The sequence below is a fragment of the Pocillopora damicornis genome, chromosome 14 (genome assembly GCF_964200805.1).
Source record: "Pocillopora damicornis chromosome 14, jaPocDami1.2, whole genome shotgun sequence".
Classification (NCBI taxonomy): Eukaryota; Metazoa; Cnidaria; class Anthozoa; order Scleractinia; family Pocilloporidae; genus Pocillopora; species Pocillopora damicornis.
In genome coordinates, this window is record NC_142683.1 from 19281738 (window position 1) to 19296630 (window position 14893).

The 14893-nt window shown below is 37.2% G+C and overlaps 1 protein-coding gene across 6 annotated transcripts; it reads right to left on the minus strand.

Moving 5' to 3' along the window:
• Positions 1-1566: 1566 nt before the first annotated feature.
• LOC113681840 (uncharacterized) lies at positions 1567-14161 on the minus strand. Of its 6 annotated transcripts, none has more exons than XM_027198963.2 (8): positions 14005-14161; positions 10815-10871; positions 10082-10166; positions 8266-8407; positions 6849-7432; positions 5427-5622; positions 4181-4950; positions 1567-2897 (listed from the first exon to the last, which is right to left on the minus strand). In XM_027198963.2, exons 2-8 carry the CDS (start codon positions 10842-10844, stop codon positions 2209-2211), a joined length of 2496 nt encoding a protein of 831 aa, XP_027054764.2. In that variant the 5' UTR covers positions 10845-10871; positions 14005-14161; the 3' UTR covers positions 1567-2208. The 6 variants fall into 6 exon arrangements, with proteins under 6 accessions (XP_027054764.2, XP_089050920.1, XP_027054772.2 ...); XM_089194794.1 differs by lacking the exon at positions 14005-14161 and adding an exon at positions 13846-13982; XM_027198971.2 differs by lacking the exon at positions 14005-14161 and adding an exon at positions 13206-13430.
• Between the last annotated feature and the right edge of the window lie 732 nt (positions 14162-14893).

Sequence of the window (14893 nt, forward strand, 5' to 3'; positions counted from 1 at the left end):
CAAAAAAACCCGCGTGTAGTACAAGAGGCCGATTACTCGCAATTTCTCGTAGTTTTGAATTTCCCTTTTGTTTTTCAGAACACCCATATACCTGTACTTTTTTACACCGATGCGATAGAAATTAATTGGAAAAACATTCCTTGAAATAGGAAGTCGTCCTGTATTTTCAGCGAAAAAGATTGTCAAGTGATCAAAACAACACCGGCCAGATTATAGTCACGTGCTCGGCAACGACTTGTGGAAAGCGATCATCTTTCATTCTTACCATCAAAACAGTCACGCTTGCATAGAAGAATAACAAAACGAAACGATTACAACGGAAAGACCCAAATTGGCGTAGAAAGAAATAATGCTGCAAATTACCATTTTTTTTATGTCATGTGTACATGTTTCCGTGGGAATTTCTGTGTCAACAGCTTGCTGTCACTCACAAACTCTTCGTGATTCTCGCTGGTCCTCGTTATGTTCAGCACATGGACGATTCGAAGACGCTTCAAATTTGGTTTTTAAGTTGATCATAGCACTAATCTGAAACATTTGAAGTCCATTTCAATATAGTAAATGTCGAAATAGGCGTGTAAAGACAATAAATATCGCAACGATCAGTGCAATCATAATAGCGCCACGACTTTGGACTTACTTCTTCGGAAGGATAGATCTCGAGTTCGAAGCCGACTAATTACGACTAATTACGAAGAGTCCACGCTAATTTGCATATCGCAGAGCGCCCACAAGAACTCGTTTCTACGCTATCGTGTATCCACGAGTTAAAAAGTAGTAGCAGAAATTTTTTCAATTTTTTTACAATTACTGTTACGAAAATATTTACTGCTCCAAGTATTTCCAGTATTGCCGTATAAACAAATAAATAGCCTAAGCCACCAAGAGGTAATTTATTTGTTGAAGACGATTACCAAACGTTCAAAAACACGCCAAAAAGCTTCCAGGGAGGGAAGGAAAGGCATATTGCTTGATAAAAGGAAAAGTTAATACCCCAGATCCCTCCTGTGAATCTGTATTTGTTCAAATAATTCCCACACAAAAATTACTATTCAGACAGTTGATTCCAGGCCTAATATCACCCCGGTAGTACACAGTTGACTCACAGTGAGCGACAGGTTTGCTTCCGCTCAAAAACCCCTTCCAAACACTTTGTCAATAAAATCCCACACAAGTACGCATTGCGGACCTATTTTTACATCAAGTTCTCATAGGCTCTTCAGGGTATTTGGCATTGAATGGAGAAATTACACTTCAGTCTCTTCTGGGAGTAACAGAAATATTTTACCATTACGCTTTTCATTTGTAGCAACACTTGTCAATAACAAATAACTTTTTGCTATTTTTGCTGCATCCAAGGGATGGTGCAGCAATTATGAACACATTTACTATCAAACCTGACCAGTAAAGTCTAACAATTCCATGCACCTTCCTCTTTAACTTTGATTGGTACAACTGAATTTAGTTTGAACTGTTTGATAATTTCTGGATGGATAGTTTTTTATAAATGATGCATGGACTTACATTTCTTAAAATATTCCTTAAATATCACAGTGACTCAAGATGTTCAGATCAGAATTTTATCTACTTTAATCAATAGTTTGAAAGTTTCTCTTTCTAGAGTTTTATATCTTATTGCATTCATTAATTGCTATTTAAATGTGGACATATTTATTGATTATATTTAAATAGAATTTGAGCCCCTAGAATAAATAAAATATTTCATACTATTTTTAAAAACCAGATCATTGTGTGGATCAATTTTTCCTCGAGGCACATGTAAGTTTGAATATGCCTATTCTTCGGCTGTTTAGCTGCTGACTTTTTTTGCCAATTGTTTTGGTATCAACCAATTCTGTTTAAGAGGTCCTAGTTCGATACCTTGGTGGGTCATTGTGCAGTGTTCTTGGACAGGGCACCTCAAACTCAGACCCTCTTTCTAACCAAGAGTTCCTATTAAATGGGCTTGGAGAAACTTGCAGAAACACCTGTTGAAGTGCTGAGGAGGGGGGGCTGCTCTGTGAGGCACAGGCAACCCATCCTGGGGGGGGGGAAGGGGAGGTAATTGCTTCATGCTACAGAAACTGGGATAAGCCGTTTAGCACGATGCTGACTTAGGAAATGAGTGCAATAGGTCGGTCAAATATGTCACTCATATCTGAAACATAAAAATGTATGAAAGGAATATATTAAAAAATCTTTATCTAATCATGAGACACTAACAGTTCCTAGACTTGAAAATTCACTGGAGCCATCCTTCTTCACTTGTATACTTGCTCTCAAGTTCAAAGCTTGATTAACTTTTGATAAATATTTGAAGACAGATGTTAAAAAAAAGAAGGTCTTTGGTGGTAATACACGGTTGATTGGTAAAGCAGTAGAAAAAATCCTTTGATCCATAGAACCTGTCATTGAAAATTTGTATGTTCTATCTGTGCATACATTTGTCACTTCCAGTGTGAAGGAAAATGTCCCAAAATCCCTTCTCAAGAACAGCAAACAGTTGGAATCTAGGTTCTTCACTTTTGTTTCTGCTCCAAACATTTCCCGTGGAACACCGTTCTCCAACAATACTCCATTTTTAGTATTGGAGGTTTGATTTTTTGCACATGCACAGAGCTTGATATCTACTGACTTGTCTTGGCAAGTTACAAATTTGTTGTACTTTGTCACTCTAACAAAACTAAGAAAAAATACTCCTTGTCTTGGTTTAGAGTACTGTTTGACAGAGACTTTATAGATTTCATCCTCTTGGTATCCATTTGGAGGAACCACATGTACATCCATTGTTGTTAAGATGAATTCTCCTTGGAAACGTTTCACAACATCAGTGAATGATTTTCCAACAAGGCGCTCACAGTTTCCATAACCTTGGTTTTTCTTTGAGTCTTTATCCTCTAATAAAAAGGTAACAGATAAAATATTCAAAAAGTGAGGTCATCACAAATGAAAGCAAAGCCTGTGGTGTATTCTCATGCAGCACACAACCTTTTATCTCTTTTTAGATCCCATGAGTGACCCAGATAGAATTTCTCTCTACAGTACCAAGACAGTATCAAGCTGACAAGTTTTGAGAATCAAGAAAAATATCAATAAAGGTGTATTAGTTGATCCAAAACCAAATTCTCTGAACTTAAATCATAAGAATTGTATGACAAACAGAAAGAGAGTTGCTAATGAAATCTTAGGAGTTAAAGTTTTGAGCCATGTCCCATTTCTTACTTTATCAAAAATGAAACAAAATTCTGGAACATGATTGGTTATCACAAGCTCAATTTGAGCACTTATAGGACAGGTTAAGTGTCATGCTTGTAATTGGACAGTGTAATAGGACAGTTGAAATGTCATACCTGTGAGTAAGCACTGTTGTCATGCATTTTGTTTAACTCTTTAACTCCCAGATCAAATTTGTAATTCTCCTTACTGTCAATCATACAATTCTCATAATATTAGTTCAGAGAACTTAGTACTGGATGAACTAATTATCCCCAAATTGACATTTTTCTTTATTCATATCTCTTGTCTAATTGATATTGTATTGATATTGTAAGGAGAAATTCTGTCTTGGTCACTCATGGGAGTTAGAGGGTTAACCAATGTTTAGTTTCTTTCTCAAATTTTGTCATAGTTTTGATCAAATGGTTACAGGACTTCACGTCCTCCAATTCTGTCTGTAATCATGCAGTGTTCTCATTATTACTGAAGTGGACTCCTGTTTTGCGTTCATCTGAATTTGTTACTCATATGATTACAGACCAAACTGTACTCCCCTCAGTCCTATTACCATTAATTATTAATTAGTATAACCATTACAATTTCCTTGAGTATGATTAATTGATGAGCTGCCTTTTTTTCACTAATTCTGTATAATAGAAATGAGATGGTTACATCAGCCAATCACATGGAGTATATTCAAATCAATCCACTTATTAAACAATTAATTACAGTAATTGTAGCAATGACATGCCATTTCCCAAAATAGAAGGTAAATTTTTTTTCAAGGCTGTCATTGGAGTGGAGGCACAGGCAGTAAAAGTTGTGAGACTTGAACCACCTAGCCAAGTAAGCTGACAAAAGATATTTAAGATAGATCCTCACAGACTTATTGCCTGTAACTTGTACAGGCTTCATCTTGCCCATCTTAGCTCTAAAGAGAGCCAGCTTCCAGGTTATCTCTCACCTTTCTCATATTGCCTTTGTATGGCATCATTCATGTAACCAACTGCAGCTTCTGCAAGCCACTTATGGTCTTCTGCATCATCTTTGATATGACCTTCTTCATCAAAACCCTCGCATTTGCATCTTGTCAAGGGAAGCATGAATAAGTCTGCACAAGTGCGGTTAGCTGGTATTTCTGAGAATATTCCTGTAACTAGGTAATCCCTGGAGTTCCTCGTCTGAGGATTGTGCAAACTCATAAATGCATTGTGAACATCATACAACATGAACATGCGTTTTTGGTTTGTTACCAGGGCTCCCATCCTTTCTGGACCTAGTTTATCTGCAACACCATCAGGGACAATCATGAAGAACACTGGATCAAATAATTCTCTTCTGCCTTCAGGAGTGTAACTAAATGGTGTCATTTTATGGCCATGATCGGAAAATATCACAGTCAGAGTGTTAGAAAACGAAGCCATGTCTATGAAGAACTTTGCCATGTTAGCATCTAAGTTGATCATCCTTTTACCAGTTGTTTCATGTGCAGTGTTAAAATGCATGTAGGACACTAGTGGTTTAGCTTTCTCGTCTTGCTGCAAAGCAGTATACACCTTAGTGATGTAGTCCATGAAATACCAACTGTAAAACTGTCCATTAAAGCAAACTTGAGAAGGGTAGTCATAATGATTAGTTCTCTTTAAAACATAATGTAACACTGTGCAGGAGAAGTGTGTTAAGCCAAAATGATCAATTGTTTTTTGTTCCTCTTTTTCCAGAATTTCCTTCCACCTGTAAAGAAAACCATATTAAAGTCTGAAATAAACAAGGACAATTTTGCACTGCCTGGTGGGCCAGAATTAATAACTGTATGATTGCTTACTAACAAGTACCCACATACTGGATATTTAGGCATGTGCAAGCAGTTATTAACATAAGGAAAGGGCTGGTGGGCCAACCTCACATGATTTTTCCATCTACTTTGACTGAGAACTTACCAGAAATATTTCAGAGAGCATGAAACACATTTTGACACAGAACACAAGCCTTGGATAAATTTCACATTATTGTTTCAGAAGGCTGAAATACACTCTTAGAGGTGCACTTTTTAACATTTCCCCCACCCCAACAAACATGTCATTTTTTGGTGTACCCTTCTTCACCTCATCTTCCTTGCATTGAACACCCTGTATTAATACTAATACTATAAGTACGTGTATGCATCTTCTCTCACACTTTTGAGAGTCAAACATGTCAAAAACACTAACCTGGATTTGAATTCAGCATCTCCACTGGGTACAGCACGTTTTTGATTGTTTGTTAGTATACTTCCCCAAATGTCATACCAACAAAGGTCCTCTTGAAAGAGGGTCTGGTAGCCAGCTTTCTGGAAGGCCCCATACAACACCCCCATTCCTATAGGGGCCTTTGTGTTCTCACCTGAAGCACTTATCTCATTGTCATCTGCAAAACAAACTACTTCAATTAAAATCATACTCACAAATCTTCAGGTTGTTTAACAAGGACCCACCCAATTGAGACCTACTCTGAAATATAAGGTTAGCAAACTAGACTTGAAATTCATTGAAAAAATTATCTCACTCATTGAGAGTGAACATATGATTAATATCCTTCATATAAATAGGATATCTCTTGTACATAACTTACTTCCTACACCCTGGGTCAAATCATGACAGTGCTTCTGACTCAAGATTTTTCAAAGTTGCTATTTGGTGACAGAAAAATCAGAAAAAGGTCACCAGAAAAGGAAACTTTAGTTGACAACAGCTGGCGATTGTTATTGAAGGTTTGCACAACATCTCAGGACTAAACACCTAACGCTTTACCTCCCACTGGCAACCAACATGTAACTTCTACCTATAATAATAATAATAATAATAATAATAATAATAATAATAATAATAATAATAATAATAATAATAATAATAATAACTTTATTTAAGTGTCTGTGTATTTTTTAGCACTGCTGTGCTAATTGGGGACACTGTAAATAAGGAAACAAATATCGTAAATGAACAGAAACTTGTTAAAAACCCCAACTGGTAGGAGGCAGACCAGTTGGCTATTTACAAAGCGTGCAGGAGTTGAATTCGGGGCCACCGAAGACAAATCCATCCAGTGGCAGGGAGGAGGACTTGAACCCGGGACCTCCGGCTTACAAGTGCAGCGCCCTAACCACTAGGCCACGCTCGCCTCCTCAAATAATATAATAATAATATAAACCTATAATATCCATACATGTATATTATCCAGCAAACAAGTGATGAGAATACTAAGACTTATCAGCTAGAATCTTGATTTAACATCAAACTCTTGTAATTAATTTACAAGGAATTGTATAACAGCCAGAGGGGAGAATTGACACACAGATCATGGGAGTTAAAAGGGTTAACAAGACTTAAGGAGTAAAGGCAGTGACTGAGAACTACTTGACTGCCATTTTACCTACTTGACTGCCAAACACCATGGCAACAGAAATAGTGGCAGCTTGGAGCACTGCATAAGTTTAGGCACACCATATTTATTAGTCAGTGGAGAAAGAAGAATTCCCCAGCTAACTTTCAATGAATTGGGCTATTTTTGACTAAGACATGAGGAACATTCTCTTCTTACTTAGAGCTGAATAATCCTGCAGTTAATTTCCCTAGTAAAGAAACTCTTGTACTCACCTTTAAGAACTCCAGAAAAAAATGGCCTTATATTCTCAAAAGTCTGTTGACCAATACTCTGATCAAGTTCAAAGTCCAGTGCCCTGGCCTTTATGTTGGCATCCTCATTTATCTTTTTAAAAGCCCCAACAACTCTTGGCATGGTACGATAAAAATGGGGTCGTGAAATAGAGTCCAACATAATCACATTTACATTGATGTTATTTCTAGTTTTGCCATCTTCAACATTCTTAAAAATTGGAGGAAAGGAAAAGACTTGGAGATTACTTCCACACCTCAAGAAGAGAAAGTCAAATCCTCTCTCTTGGTTGGTTTTCACTGCCTCTTGCACTGAAGCAGCGAGTCTGTCCTTTGATAAAGTATTCCAGTTAGTTACAGATTTTCCCATTTGTGGATCAACAGATGCCATTTGGATGTCTGAGGATCCACAAACCTTTGCATCACAGGATACATTAATTTCCCCAGAATCTGTTCGTTGGTAGGAGCAAATATCTGGGTGACGTGTACCAGAACATTTTCGATCCTCCACACGTCCTGGCTGGCCATAATACTTAACAATCAGTTCTTGACCAGCTTTGTCAGGCCTATGAGAGAATTTAAAGTCACTATCATTAACCTTTAACTTCCATGAGTGACCAAGACAAAATTTCTCCTCACTAAATCAATACCATATCAAACAGACAAGTGATGAGAATATAGAAAAATATCAGTTAGTGGATTATTAGTTGATTAAATACCAAATTCTCAGAACTAACATAGAGAATTGTATGGCAGACAGTAAGGAGAATTACTAATGAGATCTTGGGAGTGAAAGGGTTAACCCTTTGATCATTAAGAGTGAATAGCATCCTATTCCTCCTCACATGATCACCCTCAAATCAAACATGAAGGTCATGAGAATAAAGGAATCTATCATCAACTAAAATAAGCTTATGATTATTAAACAAATTCTCCATGTCAGCACCCTAAGAAATGCATAGAGAACAGTGTGGAGAATATACATATTGATGTTAGGGTGTGAAGGGTTAACTAGGTGTGATATTTAACCCTTTAACTCCCAGAAGTGATTCACATGTAACTTCTCCCTACAATATCCATGCACTATCCAGCAAACAGGTAATGAGAATACTCAAGTGTATCAGGTAGGAATTGTTATCTCGATCTAACACCAAATTCTTGCAACTAATTTACAAGGAAATATGTAGCAGCTAGATGGAAGAATTAACAATCAGATCCTGGGAGTTAAAGCGTTAAATATACACAGTCAATAGCCTCCTTTTGGCATGAAAATACACTGAGATTTGTCTAAGAAGCGAGCGGTTTTCTGAGGGAAAGCTTGAGGAAACCTGTGACCTTTACCACAGAGGCTTGTAATTTTAAATTTATAGAAGTTACAGTAACATTCAACCAAACATACTTGTGAGGTATGCATGTCTTTATTTCCCTCCGAGTTGTAATAGAAGAATTTTGGATGGTTATTGAAGTGCTCTTAATGACAGAACCAGTAGTACTGCTATTGTTGCCTATACCTTGTGGCCTTGTAGGAGAGTGCAAATTCTCTGAAACAGAGGACAAACAGAGTATTTAAAATAAGGCAAACAATTACAGAAACCAAAAGAGTATGCAGTTAACAATCACCTTTCAGCACTCATTGTCACTTTTAAGTAATTTCCACTGACATCTAACATCAGAGTTCCTTCTATCCCAGACACATAAAGTTTTAGCACCAAACACAGTTCTAGTTTTCAGTCTCTCCTTGCAACCATCATTTCTGCTTATCTATTAACATTACTGCTGATACAAATAGCAGAATTACTCATGAGTTAAGTTTACTGTCAACAAATTCTGTCAAAATTTTTTTATAATTTGGTTTTTTGGTTCTTTAGTCAGAGAAATCATCATCAGACAAGAAGCAATATATAAGATGAATTGCTCTGACTGCCACACCTCCTACATCAGTAAGACTGGCAGAAACCTCACAACTAGACTGACTGAACACAAACTAGCAACAAGGAAAGGCGATGTCAACAATCACATTGCTGAACACCATCGACTTATGAACCACACTATTGACTGGGACTCTGCGCAATGCCTAACCTTCAGCACCAACTACTTTCAACAATGATCCTGGAAAGCTGATTTACTAACTTGGAACAGACTCCCTTCAACAGGTGTCAACCACTACCGGCACCATACAAACGACTCATTCCCGACATTAATTCATGACAAATGAACCCAACAGAACCACCTAACTTCACTAACGGATCCAAACTGACCGATCATGACTGACGTACATCACTTGAGTCTTGCAGCCAATAACATCATGGCAAAACTGACCAATCAGTTTCTACAAACTGGACTAAGTACATTTGACTGACAACAATCTTTCACTTGACTCTGATGATGACTTCTGCTCAGGTTGTCGAAAAGTCAGTCACCATTACTGACAACAGTCCTTCTCAGGACTACACACACCTGGATGATCCAACTACACTATTATAAGTTTAGTTTGCCAAAAGAAAAAATACAAAATCTTGAAATGAATGCGAGATATGGCTGAAAGAGTTTTTAAAGTAGCTGTTACAGAACAGTGAAACGTGTAATAATTCCAAAGTCTCCAGCAGAGTGTTGACATTTTTCCTGGACTTTCATCCAGGACGTTGATTTGCATATTTCCTTTGCAGTATTGCACCACACAAAATAGGTGAATTTGTCAAATTTCCCAAAAATTGAGGACTGAGATTTTTCATGAAACGGTCAAAAAGAGAAGTGGCTTTGCGGCAAATCTAAAAGAAAGCCCCAGCCAAAGAAATTGATGGCAGACAATTCTGGTGAAAAAAGTCTGACCTTACTCACAGTTTAATACTCAGACAAACCAGAGTAAAGAAGAAATGACTGAACATTTGTATCTATAAATTTATCCAAAGGTTATCTCAGTTTGACTTGGATGAACAAAGAGAGCAACTTGGCAAAATAACTTGAAAATTTAGTTGCCAAAATCATTTCCAACTAACCACTGGAACTAAAATGGTTGCAGCTTGGAAAGCTGAAGAGGACAGATGTGAAAGTTTTTTTTATCAAACTTACCACTTTTAAAAAATAAAAATGATGTGAGTAGAGGTTGAAGAGAGGAGTTATTCCTTTTCTACCATAAATTTAACTAAAAATACAACATTTATGAATCAAAGCAGATTTGCTTTGATACTCAATGTGTTATTTAAGTATCTACTTACTGTTCTCAGGAACAAAATTCATGACCTTAGGTAACTGAGCAGCCCATAAAAAAACTATTATTATTGCCACAATGGCCAGACAAATCTACAATAAAATAGTAAACAAAATGTTTAAACAGAGTATAGAGACGACACTGGATGATATCTTAAGAATACTTCCTTCTCTATTGTATCTTGCTATGTCATGCTTTTCGAAATTTTTGAGGTTAAAAAAGCACACACTAAGCATTTAGCAATTTCACCCCATTGCTGCAAGCAATGACCTTTTGTCAATATTGATATTTGCATTTGATACTATTTGTGTTGCTCTTTTCTAGATGCTATGCTAAACTAGCAGTCCCCTTCCCTTGATTTCATACAAGAGCTTTGAATCCTGCTACTAAGTGAACTCCCATTGGTGGACTTGCTTTGGTCTAGATGCCATGGGAAGATGTAAAGATAAACTGCAACAATTTGATCAAATGAAAGGAGTTACCACAGATCAGAACTCTAAGCTGTATAAGCTTCCAATCAATGTTCATAGATTTAATCAAAACTGGAATTTGTGCCATGACAAAAATATTCATTCTAAAGCTAGATTGCATGCACTTCACTAATCCATGATTACTCCTAGTTTGGTGATCTAATGGTTAGGGCTGAAATAACCAAGAATCAAGAAACCAGTTAACCTTAGAACATGATTATTATTATTATTATTATTATTAAATCCTCATAAGCAAAGACATCAACTTACAAAACTTCTCCCATATTTTGTGGCTGACATGCCAAACTGCTACAACAAAAGCAAAACCTGAAAGAAAATCACATAAAGCTTAACAAAAGTTGGAGAATTATGATACATGTATATCATCATGAGTTACTCATTCTTTCTTGCACAGTAATTATTGAAATACCATCTCCAAAAGAAATTTAAAGACCTTTCAAAAACAACAACTAAATTGATTAATATTTTGTAAAAGAAATTACATGGAATTGCTTGGAAAAAAACAGGATGATCATGACAATTAAAACATTTCTATCAAGAAAAATCACGCAATAATAATGGTAATTTATAAGTGCAAATTAAATAAAAGTATGATCAAATGCACTACACAGAAAATAAGAGTTCAAAATAAAGAGTTCATGATGCAAAATTATAATTGGCTCTTAACCGAAGATCTGTCAACAAGGAATTACGGTCAACTCGCCGACGGAACAACTCGCCGACGCCAACTCGCTGACGTATAAAATCGAGTAGAGACGTCGGCGAGTTGGTCGTCAATCCATTACAACTTATTAGAAGTTAAACATACAGAAAAGCATGTCAACACTTGTCAGCACTTCAATGGCAAAGACTTTCTCACAATTTTGCCAACTGGCTTTAGAAAGAGTGTTATCTACCAGGTGTTTCATTTTGTGTCCTTGTGATTTCACTGCTTAATAGTGTTGTGGTGGAAAAAGTTGGCGAACTCCACGAACTTGGCTTCCCAGCCTTTCAGTTATCAGAAAAGGTTGAAGACTGTACGGATGCTATCTCTGAAGAAAAATTATATGCACCCACACAGCAAAAGTCACTCTGCAATGACCTGCCTTTACAGACCGTAATGGGTAAAGCCTGTAGTGTTTTTATATTTTGCGTCTGAACTTCTTTTGTATGAGAAACAAAACCACAAATTTTTTAATGCAGTCTCCCTCAGGGTATTTTTAGTGACAAAAAGGAAATTATTTGTCATGTAGATTGATTATCCATGTTTTCCAACCAAGCTGACTTTGTGCATAACTAAATTAATGTGTGAACCTCAATGTATTAGTATCACTTAAATAAATACTTGTTTCTCGTCATCATCTTCATTTGACTGACAGAAGGGTTTTCAAAGGAGGAATATAATCGTACCTCTCACAATGTGTTCACAGTGAATGTGGATCGCAGGTTTGCAAAAGTCTTTCGTACCACGTGTCTCTCGTATCAAGAGAACCTTTCGAAAAAATTCATGCCGTCCGACCAATAATTTCAAATAAAGTTTAAAAACTCTTCCACTCCAAAGATAGGACTAGTGTAAAATGAAAGCTAAACAACAGCATCATGGAAACCTGAGCTGACCAGTAGGAACATGATTTAAAGTATCAAAACACGATATCTGCTTAACTCTTCCTCTGGACCAGCTGTTAATTGAGTCGCGCTTTTGGAATCGGGCGTCTACGAAAAACCTAATTTTAGAACCTACGTCACACAAAAAGCAAGATCTTCTTTTAGTGAAGATCTGTCAACAAGCAGTCGTGCAAGTCAACACTTGTCAGCACTTCAATGGCAAAGACTTTCTCACAATTTTGCCAACTGGCTTTAGAAAGAGTGTTATCTACCAGGCGTTTCGCTTTGTGTCCTTGTGATTTCACTGCTTAATAGTGTTGTGGTGGAAAAAGTTGGTGAACTCCACAAACTTGGCTTCCCAACCTTTCAGTTATCAGAAAAGGTTGAAGACTGTACGGATGCTATCTCTGAAGAAAAATTATATGCACCCACACAGCAAAAGTCACTCTGCAATGACCTGCCTTTACAGACCAAAATGGGTAAAGCCTGCAGTGTTTTTGTATTTTGCGTCTGAACTTCTTTTGTACGAGAAACAAAACCACAATTTTTTTTAATGTAGTCTCCCTCAGGGAATTTTTAGTGACAAAAAGGAAATTATTTGTCATGTAGATTGATTATCCATGTTTTCCAAACAAGCTGACTTTGTGCATAACTAAATTAATGTGTGAACCTCAATGTATTAGTATCACTAAAATAAATACTTGTTTCTAATCATCAGCTTCATTTGACTGACAGAAGGGTTGGTAAAATTTCCGCACAGCCCCATCCTACATTATGCATTCAGTTCTTAAACAGAGAAAACAATGACAAAAACAATACATTTCCGTTGGGAAAACAGATTTGTTTTACAATGGTATGGGGCTGTGCGGAAACTTTACCCAAAAGTCTTTCGTACCACGTGTCTCTCGTATCAAGAGAACCTTTCGAAAAAATTCACGCCGTTCATCTACACTTTCATTTGAATGACAAGAAAATATAGATACAACGGTTTTCAAATAAGAAGTACAATCTTTTGTCTCGTGATGTAGTCACTGTGGATGTGGCAGTCTCACCTACCTTTCCACAAAATTCACGCCGTTCAACCAATAATTTCAAATAAAGTTTAAAAACTCTTCCACTCCAAAGATAGGACTAGTGTAAAACGAAAGCTAAACAACAGCACTATGGAAACCTTAGCTGACCAGTAGGAACGTGGTTAAAAGTATCAAAACACGATATCTGCTTAACTCTTCCTCTGGACCGGCTGTTAATTGAGTCGCGCTTTTGGAATCGGGCGTCTACGAAAAACCTAATTTTAGAACCTACGTCTCACAAAAAGCAAGATCTTCTTTTGGTTAAATTTCCGCACAGCCCCATACTACATTATGCATTCAGTTCTTGGATAGAGAAAACAATGAATAAAACAATACATCGCCATTGGGAAAACAGATTTGTTTTACAATAGTATGGGGCTGTGCGGAAATTTTACCCTTCTTTTTTCGCAACATGTTTTAAAGATTGTCTATGCGGAACCGTTTGAAATACAGAATTTCGCCGGTTGCAGCTTAACTAGCACTCACAGTGGTATGATTATTTACACAAGAAGAATGCAGACATGTTTAAACACTCTACAGGTGAAACTCTCGTAAGAAAGTTCTCTATTTTTACAATTTAGTACTAATTTAGTATAATTTTGTCAAAAGGTAGCTGATCATACCCGCACTGAGTATTGTCCAGGTAAACGCATCCGTTATTTTAAGTTTTTTTCCAGCAACTGTGATATTGTCTACGAGCAACTGGCCGTGAAACCGAACCATATTGAACGCACGGTGTTCGAAAATCCTGGTGAATAACGTTGAAAGAAAAAAAAACTCACCGTAAAAGGTTAATACTCTCACGGAGTGTGAAACCGAAAAGCTTTCGTGTTTTTTTCTCCGGAACTATACCAAGAACTTGTACTGATGTCTTCGATCGACCGATTAGACATGTAACTATGCACTCTAATCGTCGATATTCTGAAACAAGAAAGTTGCAAAGTATGATGGGTAAATCGAACCCCTCAAAAGTTTTCGCCCCCTAGCAGGAAGTTCGCCTCGACCTATAGACTACGAGCATTCTCTCCTTTTCGACGAAGTCCATCGCGCAATTTAAAAAAATCAGTTAAAAAAAAAATTGTTGTTGGCGCGCCACGGGGAGCTCATGGTGTGACTTCGATGCGCCGCGGGAGCTCCATGAGTGAGGCGCTCCAAAAGTAGGGACCATAGACTAAGCTTAAGAGTTTGACCAGGTATGGCTGAGTGGTTTTGAGGCGTCAAATTTTAATCTCAATCAGGCATAACCAACAAGATTCCTTATTCCTTATTCCTATCAGTCTTCATGTCACCGCAACACACTGGTGTTTCAAATCTCGAGGCGCACGATAACCTGGAAATCTGGAAAAATGTTTCAGGATGACTTTAACGAGCAAAACTCCTAAGAAAATACTTTGGAGGGGCAGGCCGGTAAAGGAGCCATCGCGGAACGAATTTTGCAAAGTGTGTGCTTGCATTTAAAAACTTTTTACGGGCATTTCAATCGCCAGAAAGTAGCGACAGAAAATTTATTTGAAGTTCCGAAACGTTGAGAAGTGGAAAAATGTCCACTTGCTAATTTGGTTGGAGAGGTTAGTTTTACCTGTAATGGACACGCGTCTTCTTCCAACCGTGTTTGCTCGAAAGGTGCAACTAAAATAAGAAACGCCGTGGAACTGGTAAGATACCTGAGAT